A 15,852-nucleotide genomic window follows, 5' to 3' on the forward strand; every position below is an offset into this window, starting at 1 on the left:
CTTCCAAGAGAAGTGGTGCAGGCTCCTACCCTGGGGGTTTTTAAGAGGAGGTTAGATGAACACCTTGCTGGGGTTGTTGGACCCCAGTAATCTTTCCTGCCATGGCAGGGGGTTGGACTAGATGATCTGCTCAGGTCCCTTCTGATCCTAGAAACTATGAAAACAGGTCATTGGATTTATTTTTGTTATATAGCCTGGGTTTTAAAAAATTCTAAAAGTTACCCAAAGCTTGGGACTCTCTTTTTGTACTTACTCATGCACTGGACAAAATAATAATAACAATCTCTCTACTAAGTGAAATGGTCTTTATCCATCTTTCACTTTTCTGGTCAGGAACACTGCCAAGTGAACACACCTGATGATAGTACAGCTGAAGGTGCTGTGGAGTGATAGTGTGGTGCTAAAATAATAGCTGACTCTGCATGTTTCAGGTTTTATTTCTTTGAGTTTTCCCCTCTGTACTTTAATAAGTATGCTTTTTTTTAAATCTCATCTGTGCAGCCTGGTTCCAGAAGGTCTGTGGTTGACAGGATTATCCCCAAATCAACTGCACTTCTCTTGCTTCTCTTCTTGGCACAGGATAGATTTTGTTTTTTAATTTGTGGAAAAGCACATATAATCAAGTTAAACGTTCATGAATCAACACGTAAGCCTGCAGTGTTAGATTTATTCTCTTCTCTCCAACATCCAAATGCCAACTATGTCTAAGTAAATTGCTTCATGCAAAGAATGAGAAAATATTTAATAAAAGCAAACAAAATTGCCATGCTGTCAAGCCCTAACTCAGAAAAAGCAAACGGAGGAGAAAGAGAACAAAGATAACTTCCAACCTCAAAATGCATGATTCAGTGTGAAAGACAACTACATTCGACTTGAACTCAGATCTCTATAGGGGGCCAATACTGCTATGTGGGAATTGAATTTTTTCTTTAATGTGGCTGTGCTGAAATATGGCTCCACTAATCAAATAGGAGAGGCAGAGAATCATGTAGCTTGGCTTTTAGATTGAAAAGTGGTCACCCTCCATGGATGAGGTAATATTTCAGTGGGTGCAGCTGGGGGGCAGAAGGATCAATGGGATGGGGGTGGGAAGGGGACAGATTATTATTTTTTATTTCTATGGTGACAGTACCTGAGGCTGCCTACCTGGATTCAGTGTCTCACAGTACATAGCACTTTAACACAAAGACCCTTACTTGCCACAGAGGACTCAAACTAGATAACAGGCAAGACAAAGACAGACAGACAAACAGCAGACAGACAAGTAGGGAGAAGATACAACAGTAGAACTCTGAACACAAAGCTGCAAGGAGGCTGGCAGAGAGAGAAAAGGACATCACATTTGCCCTTTGTCCCAACTTTCCTCTGCCCTACTTTTTCAGAATGAAAACCAAGTGTCAAAAACAGTCATAGTGAAGTGGGGCTGAAAGGGACCTCCAGAGATCATCTAGTCCACTGACCTGCCCAAGGCAGGATCATCCCTATTGAAACCATTCCATACAAACCATAATTTAAATTCTATACAAGACTATCTGCCCAAACCTGTCACACACAAAGCAGGGAAGCCACAGCAGCTAATGTCCTGCTTCTGTAAAATGCTGTCAATATATTCTCCAGAGGTCCCAAACAGAAGACCACACCACCTGCTACAGAGGAAGGCAAAAACTAGGGCTGTGCAAAATCTCACCAGCTGTTCCGATTCAACACCATTTTGACTCATTTCAAGCTCAAAACAGCTAAATCAATTTGAAACCAAGGGCTTCAAAATAGCCTCAAAACAAAACGAGGCTAGTTGAAACGTTTCGAAAGTTTCGAAACGTTTTTAGTTTCAAAGTAGCCAGTAGCCAGGTGGTGGGAGATGGGGGAGAACCAGGGCTGCACTCCCAACGGTTCTGCAGCCCTATGTAGCTCAGCCGGGAAGTGCTGCGATTGGGCTGAGGAAGGCAACTCAACCCAGCTGGACTGAGTTCCTTTTCCGAGCCCAGTCTAGTGCTGGAGAGGGGAACTGAGCGATCGGACTTAGTTCCCTTCCCCAGCTCCCCCGTCCCAGGCGGCAGCATCCAGCTTCCCTCCCTCAACTGGCTGGCAGATCAGGGGCCCGCAGCCCCAGGAGGACTGGCACAGTCCCCGCAGCCCTCCCTCTGCCTGCTGGATGAAAGAGGCTGTTTCGAACTTCCCCATTATAGCATGAAGGTAAAACACTGAACAGCCTCATAGTTTCAACAAAACGAAACAGAACAGCAGTTTCAAATTGAAATGAAATTCAAAACGAAATGCTGTTCTCTCGAAACCTAAAAACTCAAATTGAAACGGAATGGTGCTGTTTCGCACAGCCCTAGCAACCTCCCTCCCACCCCCCGAGTCTCCATATAAAAAAAGTCCTCATGGCTATTCCTCCACATCCCAACTCCTTTACTGTACTTTCAAGCCAGACTCCTAGAAACCTACCTACCTTTAATAAAAATGTTTTCTCGCTTGCTAGGTCCTACACTTCCACATTCTGTACCTCTATACTACTCTCACTTTTCTAGCTGTTTCCTCCCTTCTTTCCCTCTACACTCTCTCTCTTCACTACCTCTTTTCCCTTCTCTCTATTAATCACAATTACAGAGGCAATGCAGGGCTGCCCTAAGCCCAAGGCAGCTGTAACCATCTTTGCGCCTGTCCCACTACTCCTCCAAAGGTCATGTTATTATTTTATTCACCTCCACCCTCAGTTATTTGACTGCATTCATCTGCCCTTTCTCCTTCCTGAGGTAGTTAGTGACAGACATCAGAAGAAATAAAGCATGCAGAGCCGCTGCCTACAGTTTTCTCATTGCTGGCTAATTCTCTGTACTCTTCCTAGTTGCAGTGCTACCCTTCTTCTGTTTGAAGTGGGGCCGATCACAATAAAGAGGGTGCAATGGGTAGCCTGCTGAGAAGTAAAGGAGCTTGGAGACCTAGTCCAGTTTACGAAGCTAACTGTGAAGCCAAGGGGTTCCTGATTTGCTATACAGGATGGTCACCTAGGAGAGAATGAAAAAAAAAAATACAGATGCTGGAGGTTCTAATTGTTTTAAACCCTCACTCTGAGCTGTTATTCCACCTGATTGTCACAGGACAGTCCTGATTCTGATGAAATTGTCCTCTGCCCTCTGAAAGCTGGTGACACAAAACACTGGAAATATTCTTAACCGTCTCTGCAGTGGACTCTACAGCATGACATGGAAATATCTGCATCAGTGTGATGCCACATGAAGACAGGAAACTGGTAAAAATGTGAGAAACAACATAAGCAATACGAAAATGTTGCAATGCTAAAGCAGCTGTTCCCTCTTCCTTTCTACTTGGATCCCCCTCACCTTCTGTAATTTAGATTTCCCCTGTAGTGCAAGTCATGCAGTCTGCACTTTTTGTCAGGCATGTCAGTTTTAACTTACTTGATTCTTTAAAGAGGAGAAGCTGTTAAATCTGTATGACTAGCCAGATGGGCTGTTTCTGTGACCTGTTCCCCTTTCCATTTGTACTAGTCACTTCTCTCTCCATTCTCATCTCCTTTCCCCATCTCTTCTGTTCCAGTTGCGATTGCCTTGTCCTTCCTGCTGATATACTCGCTCACTGTGCTCCGCTTACATGGATGGATGGAATACCACATCCAGCAGAGTAGACAGTGCTTGCCTTGAGTCAAACCAGTGTGCTCTCGTCTCTGACTGAAAGGTTGTGTTGAAGGTAGCAGAGAAAACTTAGTGTAGCAGGAGGGAAACTACACTCAGAATTTTCAAATCTGTCAACACAAAGGTTCACTTCATGGGGCAGCAGCAGCAGAAAGATACTTCACTGGGCATGTATTCCTGGGACAAGGCACTTTTTTGAAAGGAGCACATTATCCACTGAAGCTGGGAAAATTTGGGAAGGGGAAGCATGTGCTTCCATCTCCTTCCCCACTTCCCTGTTATCTAAGCTTACTTTTAATAGATCAGTCAGCTTATTTTGAGTAATAGCTTTCTGCTGCAATTTAAAAACTCATACTTCAAGAAAAGTGAACCCAGAAAGGAAGTCTACACTGATAAGAGTTGATATTTTCCATATGTGCCAAATGTATATTTTTAAAAACACAATGACGTACAGATTGATTCATATAGGGTTCAGAAGCCCTTTTACCCAACTTCCTCATTCTCTAACTACCAAAAAAATATATATACATTCAACAGGAAACCAACCAAAAACGAAGTAAGATGGATTAGTGTGTGGAATAGGGACAAAACTTTGTATAAAAACCACATGCTAATAAAATATTTATTACAAGTACTGCTAATAATATGTTAAGCTACATTATGACCCCCTAAAGTCCATCATTCAAAAAACTCAACTCACTTCTGTTTTTTCTTTTTTTTCCACTTTTTCTAGTTTCCTCAAGTGTAATCTCTAATATTACAAGTGTTTTATGGCATGTTCTATCTTTGTAAACCTCCTTCCTACACTTCCAAGATGACAGCACCTTCGGGATAATTTGTTATAGGCTATTTCTTGTCCTGGATACCCAAAACGTAGGTGTTCATGTCACATACACCTGTGCTCTCAAAAACAGTACGCAGCTATTTTTTACACCATCCTCCAAATATGCTTGACATTTATTGTACTCACCTAGCACTAATTTACTTGTTTGTATTAGATCTCAAAAAGTATTTGTTAGCTTAGTGCCAGATGCCAAAATAATTGCTAGGATCAAATTATTTTAAGCAAACAACAACCACTGAGGGTAGGAAGAGGGAGTAACATTTAAAGCAATCTGTTTACAGACATCTCTAGTGGAACCTGAGAAACAAGCTATTTTATATCTGTATACACACACACACACACACACACACACACACATATGTAAACTGGAGTAACTACATCTGGGTTCTTACCAGGTACCATGACACACATCATTCTATCCTGCAAATAGTCTGTTCAGCTCATATACTATGTAGATGCCATCTGAAACCAGCATTTTTTTTTGTAGATGTAAAACTGAACACATGATGTGAAAGTACTGTAAAGTTACACAAGTGCCATTTGGAGAGACTCCAAAGGCATAAAGTTCAGCTGGTTCCATTTCCCTAATTAGACACACAATTCATTAACACCTAAACACATTTTATTACCACCTTTTGTTTCATTTTATAAAGGGAAAATAAGACATAACATAGTTGAATTTATAGTTTTGGGGGGTTTTTTCCACATGACTCAAGGCCATGCTTTTGCTTTGAATGAAACATCAAGATGCTGAATGAATCTACTGTGGCTTTTAAATTCTTGCTGCATAGTCTGGCCTATTGGGAGTTATGTCTTTATGTAGACTTGAAAGTAAACTTGGTGCTTCAGCTCTCCAGACCAATGGAAATGAGAGGCATTCACAAGTAGCAATTGGCCAAAAGAGAAAAAGTAATCCCAGAGGTAAGGAGAGGAATAAGTGGATCCTTAACTGCAACATCCTTAACTTTCTTCCACAACCCTACCCTCCTCCCTCAGTCCTTAAACCAGTGGTTCTCAACTTTAGGCTTGAGACATTCCATTGCTCAGTAACTTTCATGAATTGAGCCACCATCTCAAAAACTAATATATTTATTACAGTGCCTACACCTCCTTGCAGAGGGGGCTGGCAGTGGGGGCAATACAATGGCTATGCAGGGATAAACCTGAGCCTGTACTTGTCTTCTCATACCTGCTTATCTCCTTACACACCTTACATCAGCACCCTGGCTGAGAATCCCTGTCTTAAATAAAAACACAGAAACAGAACAGAAAAATAATACCACCATCCAAACAACACACTCCCCCGACAAATTCAAAATGCTGAATTAATTTGGCAGTCTCTGGTAAGCCCATGGATGGAATGGGACTGGATACTCAACCTCCCTGGTGTCCCAGCCCCTTTAGGATAATGCTGAGGCAGAAAAACAGAATGATACCAAGAACATTTCAGTTCCCACTTTTCTACATCTGCATACTATATACACCTCCTGTAATGGTGAAATACCAGTTTCTTTTGCTGAACAAAAGAGTTTGGTCTTTAGAACTAGCTTACTTTCCATTGTTCAACCATCCTCTTTCTTATTTTGCTAAGTCTGCTGACTGTCCCAAGTCAGAGGTGCCATCTCCAACACCTCTGCAAATCAGTCTGGTTGATCTGACACACTGTTCAAGTAGCAGCAGCATCTAGAGGTGCACCAATACATCAGTCCAATATCGGATCAGTACCAATATAAAGAAAATTGGCTGTATTGGAAATTGGCCCAATGCAGCCAATAATTTGGCCAATAAATGCCCATGTGTGTACATAGCTGCAGCACAGCACATAGGCAGTGAGGAGCACAGCCTCGCAGCATGGAGAGCTGCATGCAGCTGGTAAGTCTGTTGTGGTGGAAGGGGAAGGGGGAAGGAAAGGGTGTGTGTGGGGGCAGATCAATGGTCCCCCCATGGAGAGGGAGGAAGGGGGCAGGGGTTGGCGCTGCCCAGTTGGGGTGGGGCAGGGCATGGGACTAAGCTGCAGCTTGTCGGACAGGGCAGCTCCTGCTGCTACTTGCACCCCAGTGGTGGAGTGGGAGGGCTGCAGCTGTGGGCTGGAGCTGGGGCTGTGCTGGGCTCTTCTCAGTGGGGGCTGGGCTTGGGGCAGGTGGCAGCGGCGCTTGGGGTTTGGCTATGGAGGGGGCTGCAGCCACCCCAAATTTTGCTGTATCCTCCCAGTCCTGCCACCAGCCACCCAGCTCAACGTCCTGCCTTCACCCATGCGCTGGAAAGAGCCAGCAGCGCTAGGAGGTGGGGGGACATGGGGAAGTGAAATCCGAGGTGGCTGCAAGCCCCTCCATAGCACCCCTCCCAGCGCTGCTGCCACCCAAGCTAAGCCAAGCCCCCACCAAGAAGAGTCCAATGCAGCCCCAGCTCCAGCCTGCCCGCCCCACCCCGTGCAGATCTGGGGGCACCTCCCACCACAGTGCCCTCTCAGGGTGTAAGCAGTGGCAGAAGCCGCCCCCCCCCACAATGAGACGTCGTTCAGTCCCATGCCCTGCCCCACCCTGGCTGGGCAGCGCCTGCCAGTGTCCATCCCTCACTGGAGGGGGTGTTGATCCATCTCCTCACGCCCTTCTTCTTCTACCGTAACAGGCTTACCAGCTGCACGCAGCTGTATCGGAAATCAGATTGGTATTGACCAATATGCCTTCTTAAAAATCGGCTATAGGTATCAGCCCCCAAAATCTCTATCAGTGCACCCCCAGAACCATCCTATCATCATCCTAAAGGCCTGCAGTTCCCACACTCGGCATAACAGGAATGAAACAAAAGCCTGAACTCTGCATTACCCTGCTTTCACTGACCTAAGGCGTACCTTTTTACGTAAGTTTAACATTTTTTTGGGTGGTTCATAATATTTGTATTTGTTAAGTGGTGGGGTGCTAAGGTGCTGTAAAGGCATGATTCATTCCATATGTACTATGATCATCCTGCAAATGAAACACAGCACTACAAGACATAGTTGCAAAGGAGGTTGAGAGAACTCAATCCCATTTTGTTCTTCCATGGGGACAAGGAGTGTTCACCCACTGTCAATACTTTCTACCCATTTACTAAAAAAATACTGATACCACAAGAATATTAATTAAATAGCAAAAATTCAACATAGTAACAATGGGGCTTAAATATGGGATTCATCAAGTCCTAACATGCTGTGTGTGTGTGTAATGTGGAAACTGATACTCTGAACACTGCATTTTTCTAAAAGGAAATATACTTTTTATCTTATTACATAAAAAACATGAAATTAGATTTTCTATTTCCAGCATTTCTCATTAAATAGTCACACTTAAATATATTGATGGTTTATTTTTGAGTCGGTAAAAATATGACATCAGTGAGTGACACTGAAGAAATGCTGTAGCATTTAAATTCTCATAGGACATCTTAGTACAGTGTCTGTCCGGGTAAATGAAGCATCTACCACTAACAGGAGTTAGGTGTACTACTGCTATTGGAACTAGCAGTGGACTGGAAGGTGGTGTGGGAGAAAGAGAAATGAAACGAGGACAAGTGGAGGAGAGAATTATAACAATATGAGCTTAGCTAAGGGAAGGAGAAGAGGGACAGGGAGTGACAAAGGCACTGGAATGAGAAAAACAAAGGGAGAGATAAATAGGAGAGGCAAAAACTCCAGAGAAACAAGCCAGAACAAATTCCCTGGCCAATCAAGAACAGGGCCACTTTCCTGATGTAGATGAGAAATGAAGCATCAAGCACTCTGAATACAGCCAAGTCATTACAGGCAGAACTGGCAGTGTCACCTATAGTTTTGACTGCCTGACGTGTCTTATTAGGAACAGAACTGGAAAGGACCTTTTGAACTGTCAAGTTCTGCTGCCTGCTATCACAAACAGTCACATCACATAATCTTTTCATAAACTGACCAAATTCCATTTTTAAAGCAGTTCACTTTTTAGCCCTGCTACTCTTATTAAAGGACTATTCCACATCTTCACTGCTCAGATGGTTAGAAACCTTCCTCTAATACATAGCCATTGTCAATTTATACCCATACGCTTTTCTGCCAGCATTGCCCCTTAGTTTGAAATAGCTCTTTGCCCTCCCCAGTGCTTAGCCTAATGATGCAATTATACAGTGCTATCATATCATACTCTGCCAAGCTCTTCTAAATCCTTTCTTGTACGATAAGCTCATCATTCCCCTGACTGACTTAAGATGATCCTTCTCTCCACCTGATCCATTTGAACCTACCTTTCTTGAACATGAGTGACTAATCAGATGACAGAGTAATAGGCCTACCTTTAATTTTTGTCATTTTATTAAACCTAACAAGCACCTGCTTTTAAATATTTGCTATACACTCTTGTTGTATTAACTGTTCTGTTTTGCACCTGAAAATACTGCTTCTATGTTTTTTCTTTAAATTATCTTACCTCCAAGTTATAAAGAAATCTGAAGTTGTTTTTCTGATTTGCAGCTTTTCTCACAGCCTGAGCTAATTCCACTGCTCCTTTACCACCAGCTGACCAATGTTTGCAGGGCAGTGCGTCAAACGCTCCAGACTGCTTTGCAATCTCACAGACTAAATCAATCTCAGCATGGGAATCAGTTCTGTCAATGAAACAGTTTTATTTAATCATTTTATTAATTTCTTCCCACCATATGCACTTCTTTATTTAGCTGCTTTATACCGTTAATCACGAAATGAGCAAATCATTTCTACAAACCGCAGTTTAAAGTGCTAATATGATGGATTTAAATTAGTAATAAAAATCACATGCAATACCATTAGGCAGAATTAAGAAATCTGAAAAAACTTTTGCAGGAAACAGGTTTTTCAAACCTTTACAGCTGTAAGGAAGAAAGAGAAGTTAAATGAATCCTGGCCCCTGCCATGAGATAACCTTCCTGGAAATCCATAGCCAAATTCTCCCTCTTTCTTTAGGGAACTCTAGCCATGCCATTGTTGCTTGATTTTTAAAACAAGTCAGGTGAGTGATAAAAATGTAGTGCTGTAGATTCCAAATGTTATAATATAACAATATTTTAAGGAGTAAACAGGAAATGTTTAATTGGGACACACTGAGTAAAATGTTTATAACTTAAATGATAAAGTAAAGAAAGCAAAATTGATTAAGCTTCTGGATCTTCACTTGCTCTCCCATTTAATAGATATGAATAGGAGATGAAGTAGTAAACCACAGTGTACTGTGTTTATATCTACTGCTAAAGCCATAAACCTGAGTAAAATCTACACAAATAAGTAAAGGACAGACTTACTTGAAGACATTTAGAGCAACCACAACAGGAACTCCAAAGAGCTGAGCAATTTGAATTTGCTTCTGTAGATTACAGCAGCCATCAGCTACCAGCTGGAGATTCTGGATAATTAAACAAAAACATAATGACATGATGAATTAAAACTTGTCTAGCCAAAGAAGTTCCCAGAAATTAAATCAAACACAACAGGGTTGGATATTATTTTTGAGTTACAGGTAACCTTTAAATGGGCTTCATATAGGATGCCTTCACTTATATAATTTTTATTCCAATGGGGACAACCACATCATATAACTAAGCAGGGTACAGAACTTTTAAGTTTGAGCAGATTGCTCATTTTACTATTGCCAGACTGCTCATTTCTGGGACAAAAGCAAGACAGTCCTGCTGCTGACTGGCTGCTAGTCAATAAATAAGATGCCAGAACTGTCTGGTGGCTGGTTGACACAAGACACTGGCAATGGTGTGGACTGTTGACTGTTTTCCCCTACTCTAACCCGTGGCTCCACCTAAAGGAATTACATGGTAATACAGCTCAATAAAGACATGCTGCAGCTTTACAGCAGAGGATTAATATTGGTTCATATTTTTCCTCTCTGGATGTTCTATTCAGCAGGTCCCTGGAGGACCAATCTGGAGATGGAAAAGCCATTTCTTTCCTTTCCCAGTCTCAAAAGCAGGAAGAATTTATTCCAATCAAAGTCCTGGGAGCAATACCACTGAACCTGCAAGACAACATTAAATTGAGCATTTTACTAAGCTATAAATCCTCATATATTAAAAGCTTCCCAAACTGATGGCCGACTCCAGCTCCCACTGAAGTGAACAGAAAATTTCTACTGATGACAGTGGAAGGGGAATCAAGTACTGTAGTTTACAGGACTCACAAACTTTGGAAACTTCAGAACAACAGGCAAGCCTTCCAAACAATGTATCTGCTCATTCACATATACATATAAACAAATATTTTCACTAATAAATACACATGCAGTCCAGGGGACTTGCATTTTTCAGTGCATCTCAGAGCCTTTAGGCTTTGTCAAGGCCATATTGATTTCCCATGGGAAATGCAGCCGACTAGGAATTTTCCCACTGTGTTTTGCAAGTTACTTTAGCCATAAACCATTCATTTTTAAAGCTTCTGCAACTATATTACTTTAAGATTTACTGATGAAAAGCTCTATTAAGAACTAAGTATTATTACATGACAAATGCTCTACCATAACGATTTTTTGTTAACAAGGGGAAAAAAATACCTGTTTTAGAACACATGTTTAAAAACTAGGTGTATCATGCTCTGCTTGAATCATGCTTAAACCTTACACTGAGAATAAGGCTTATTTTCTTGACGCTCAAGACTGGACAGAACACTTGATTTTTTATGAATTAAAAAACCTCCAAATGTTTCAGTCTTTCTGATCATTCATTTATGATGCTTGAACACAGTGGGTCCTTGCGTTTCTTGTGAACAGTTAATATAGACAATGCTATTCTTGGCACACTGGTTCTATGTTTACAGTTATTTAAATACAGTACTACTACTTTCTGACAAATATATTTTCACTTTACTTAGAAATGTCAAGGTAAATGGAAACAGAAGGAGTTCCATAATTTCAACTATTTAAATCCTCAAGCAGATCTATTGAACTCATTTGGCCCTATAGGCGTGCAGTGGCCACTTGAGGACATGTCTCTAGATCTGGCACAGAGCCAAAGCATACTGGAGCAGGCACTGTGCGCAGGTGCTTGGGGCGATTAAGCCAAGACCCACAGGCAGCACCAGGGGCCAGATGACAGGGCTCCATGGGATAGATTTGACCTGTGACTGATAGCTTTGACAACCCTGTCCTAAAGGATCTCAGCATTTGGAACTAACTTCTGCTCTCAAAACACAAAATACCTTCAGAAAAAATACCTTTTAAATGAACATACCCAATATATACCAGAATTGTAACAACTGTTCTTAGCAACTGCATTAAAGCAGAGGTGCTCAAATCCTGGTCCACAGAGCAAATCTGGCCCCAAGCACCATGTCATTTGACCCAAGAGGATTCCTATGGATTCAGGGGGAGCCCGATAAGGCTGCAGCCCTGAATGCTAAATTGGGCATATGCAGGGCCCAGTACTGGCATGCAAGGCCCGGTAGGAGCAGCACAGAGCTCAACCCAGCCTGCAGACTGGCTTCACGACATTCATCTGGTTGGTGGGGGCAAGAACTTGAGCACCACTGTTTTAAAGGAAGAAGTGAACATTGACTTAGAGATGTCAACAGATAAGAGTCTTCTTTCATACAGCAATGATACAAGTAGACTCCTTCAGGGACCATTTTGGTTACAACATGAATCCATACAATAGTCCAAGATCTATTTTCAGTTGCTGAAACTCATGAAGTTAATAATCTCTCCAACATTTCCACTGTAGTTAGCAATTGGTGCGAAGTGTTTTGCTTTAAGTAAAAAAGTGCAATTGTTTTCCTTTAAGTGAAAAAGTTAGATTTTAACCTGAAACAAAAAAAATGTGCATTTCAGATAAGTTAACATTTAATTAAAATGCCATTTGATTCCTTTCTAAGCACCTAACACTTAAACTACCTCAGACAGAACAAAAAAACTACTTCAAACTATGTTGGGACAGATACTCTACTAAACTAACTAGGATGGAATAATACTCAATGTTATTACATGACCTTTGTAACAGGATACTAATACTGTTTTCTTATTGTAATGTTACATCCAACCCACACATCCCAGTAAATAGAAAGCTTTTCTCCTTCATGTGCATAATTTTGGAATTTATTTTTATTTACACTAAAAAGTCTGTTTAGGACCACTTGTTGCATCTATTGTAGGTGTTTCTGAATTTGGGACCTGTCCAGTCTCCTCTTATTTTAGAGCTGGCAAAAGTAATGGCAATTACATGACTTTTTTTTTTTTTAAAGGTAGATTATGTTTTATATTAACTGCTCTTACCTCTTCTGTGTAGTCTTTCTTCAGAGGGGCACCAGCAGTTACCTGAAATCATTAACAGGTAAAATTACCATTGATCTAACAACAGTTGCTGCTACTTCAACAGTCAGGAGATGACAACTTTACTTTTCTTATTGTATACCCATGGTCAAAGACCAATGCATGACGACAGATTTACTTTCAGAGCAAGTTATAGCTGTGCAAAAAGAATGGCCATGTATAGGTGTTATGCTGCTACCAGGGGAATCCCTGTTCTCCCAGTAGAACCTAGTAGTGTACAAGCCATTTCTCCTAGCGGAAATATGCCCCATACCCCAACAGAAAGATCTTCCAGGTTGACACCTGGATGATCTCCCTTGCAAGAATGAATGCCTCTATGTTCTTCTCCCAGTCCGGTTCAAGAGGGGAGGGGAACAGGGGGGGCAATGCTCCTTACCACTTTGCTGACATTGGAAAATGACCTGGGGGCTTACTCTCTTCCCCTTCTAGACTGATCTGTGAGGCGAGGGGAGATGAGCAGCCTGGTCTGGTCTGGGTTTTTTCCCTGTTGCTCCCTCTGCTCAGCTCCCAGAAACCAGAACAAAAACAGAGGTGGTAGTGGCCCTGCCATTTCCTAATCTGGGGTTCCCCAGTGTGGGGAAGGTGAGAGGAGTCTTTCCCTGCTCCCCACTGGGAGAAGTGGAGCAGCCACAGATCCCTACACTTGGATCACCCCAATCTAGTGAAGCTTCAGAGGGAAGAGGAGAGGGAGTGGTTGCAGTTTGAACACCTGTATTGCCCCATCCGAGAAACACTTCTTCCACTTTCTTAGAAATTCCCATAGCCACAAACAAACCCCAGTTTGTGATCAATGGTACCATTTATCACTCTCTCCAAAGAGAAACATAAGTGTTTTACTAGTCTGTCTAGCATAACAGCAGCTCATTTGTTTTTCACTAAGAAATCCCTGACAGTTACGGTTAGGAAATTACTACTTATTAATGGTACCTTCTTACTCAAGAAAAGAGTTTACTGTGTATTTCAAATCCTCATATACTGATTTTGGTGTCCAATGTAAGGTACAAGTATTTCACTTGCAAATGTCCATCTGAATTTGCACTGCAATGCCAATATAGCTAAAAGAAAAAGGGATAGTTTCTCTTCTGTCCTGGACCAAGTTCTGATTACACAACCTGATTTTTCTGGTGGCAAATGCTAAACTCAGACATCAGAATTAGTGAGGCTAAAAATCAGACATCAGAATTAGCGAGGCCTTTGAAATTCTAGGCTGAGAGTGCAGGATGCACACAATGAACAAAATGTACTGGTAGTGAAAGCTGAACATTGAATAGACTGATGCCATTTTATAGGATTATTTTTCAGTAGATAAACAGTTCAGAATTTTCTACCCAGCCCCATCTGATATAACATTACTGCTTAAAAATATATTACTGTGTATAAAACTCCCAATATATCATTCCAAATTTCTACAGAACAGAAATATAATCATGCCAAAATGGCAATGGAAAGCCACATATAAAAGAAACATTCTTTAAAAAGCTCATTATTTTTTAGAATGTCCTCTGCAACTATTTTTGGTCACCATGCATGGGAGTAAGAAAACTTTTTGATGCCCTATACTAGTGGTAGGCAATTATTTAGGTTGGAAGGCCCCGTAATGAGTTTTGGTGAGCTGTTGAGGGCCGCAAGAGTAGCCCTGCCCCTTGACAGGGGTCCCACCCTGTAGTCTCCTAGGCCAAGCAGCCAAAAAAAGTTTCCATGGACTTGGTGCTCAGGAGAGACTCCAGCTGCAGCAGAGCTGAGCTGCACCTGACAGTAAGGGGGAGGGAAGGGAAGAGATTGGGTGGGGGGACAGAAGCTGCAGAGGGGAAACAGAGAGGAGGCAGGAGGCTGACTCTGGGCCTGACCTCAGTTCAGGGCCAGAATCACAGCTGCAGCAGCTCCCTGTTCCCTGCTCCACTTCATATGTGAATATAAGATGAGGAACTGCCCCCCGCCATGCTGATTGGGGGAATAAAACCTTTTGCCTATATTCAGGTACATATCAGTATATACATTTCTTCAGATACATGGGGGTAAACAGTTTTGTATGTCAGTAAAATACTTTAGGGAAGTCATGCAATTTGCCCTAATTTAATCCTTTTGGGACTTTGTGAAAGCCAGGGAGTAAGATCCTCTCCAGTCCTTTACACCAGGTCAAAAGGACACCTCCAAACTTGGCAAGGAAAGGTTACCCCACAGCAGAAAGGTTACCCCACAGCAGAAAGGTTACCCCACAGCAGAAATGTGAATGACCATTAATGTCTGTGGGCAACTGCAAGCCAAAGGTGCCCCAAAGACTGCTCCATGTTAGTCCTTGGGACTGAAATAAGAGTGCAAGGACCAAACAAAATTTGAGGAGTCTTCTGCTATAGTCAACACTGGTGTAGCTTCATCTGGAGTACTGTGTCTAGTTTTTGCTAGTACCAGCAAAGTAGCAAGAAGGATGTGGACAATTTGGAAAATGTCTGGAGAAAAACAAAAAAAAATTATTAGTAAGCCTGGGAGGCAAGACTTATGAGCAGGAATCGGGGCTTTCCGTTTCCCACAGAAAAACAGAGAAAACCATTGATCCCCTGTTTTTATTGGAGAAAATGTGGATTTCCCTTTTTAGCAGAGAAATCCATGGATTCTCTGCTTTTGCAAAGAGCTCTTGCAGGCTGGCACAGCTCCAGCCTGCAAGAACTGATTGCAAAAAGGGCAGGAAACCCCCAGCCCTGCCTGGAGTGGGAGGGAGAGGGAGAAGGGCAGGCAGGGCCTGAGCCTCTGAGGCTGCCAAGGCAGGCTCAGGCTCAGACTTGCCCTTCGCCCCTGGAGCACAGAGGTAAGTGGGGCTGTGGAGTAGGGCTGGGGAAGATGGTTGGGGCTGAGGAGTGGGGGTGCTGCCAGCCCTGGGTGGCACATAGCAGCTGGGAGCAGGGCCAGGGGGTGAGAGAAAGTGATGTGGGGCGCAGTGTGGTGGTGCCCGCCATGTGTGGGTTGCACACATGCTGCCCGGCCGCCTGCCCGGGGGAGGGGGAGGCTGGCATGCAGCTGGGGCTCAACTCCATGGCCAGCTCTGCAGCCA

At 42.7% G+C, this 15,852-nt stretch overlaps 1 protein-coding gene across 4 annotated transcripts in view; it reads right to left on the reverse strand.

Moving 5' to 3' along the window:
• MTHFD1L (methylenetetrahydrofolate dehydrogenase (NADP+ dependent) 1-like) overlaps positions 1-15,852 on the reverse strand; it is a 276,586-nt gene that overhangs the window by 106,358 nt on the left and 154,376 nt on the right. For all 4 annotated transcript variants that reach the window (XM_019550079.1, XM_019550076.1, XM_019550078.1 and 1 more), the window contains exons 21-23: positions 12,750-12,791; positions 9,781-9,881; positions 8,934-9,111 (exon numbers count right to left, since the gene is read on the reverse strand). In XM_019550079.1, coding sequence (XP_019405624.1) covers positions 8,934-9,111; positions 9,781-9,881; positions 12,750-12,791 — 321 coding nt within the window. The remainder of the gene's footprint in view (positions 1-8,933; positions 9,112-9,780; positions 9,882-12,749; positions 12,792-15,852) is intronic.

This window comes from Crocodylus porosus, unplaced genomic scaffold (assembly GCF_001723895.1).
Source record: "Crocodylus porosus isolate Cpor-Errol unplaced genomic scaffold, CroPor_comp1, whole genome shotgun sequence".
Lineage (NCBI taxonomy): Eukaryota > Metazoa > Chordata > Crocodylia > Crocodylidae > Crocodylus > Crocodylus porosus.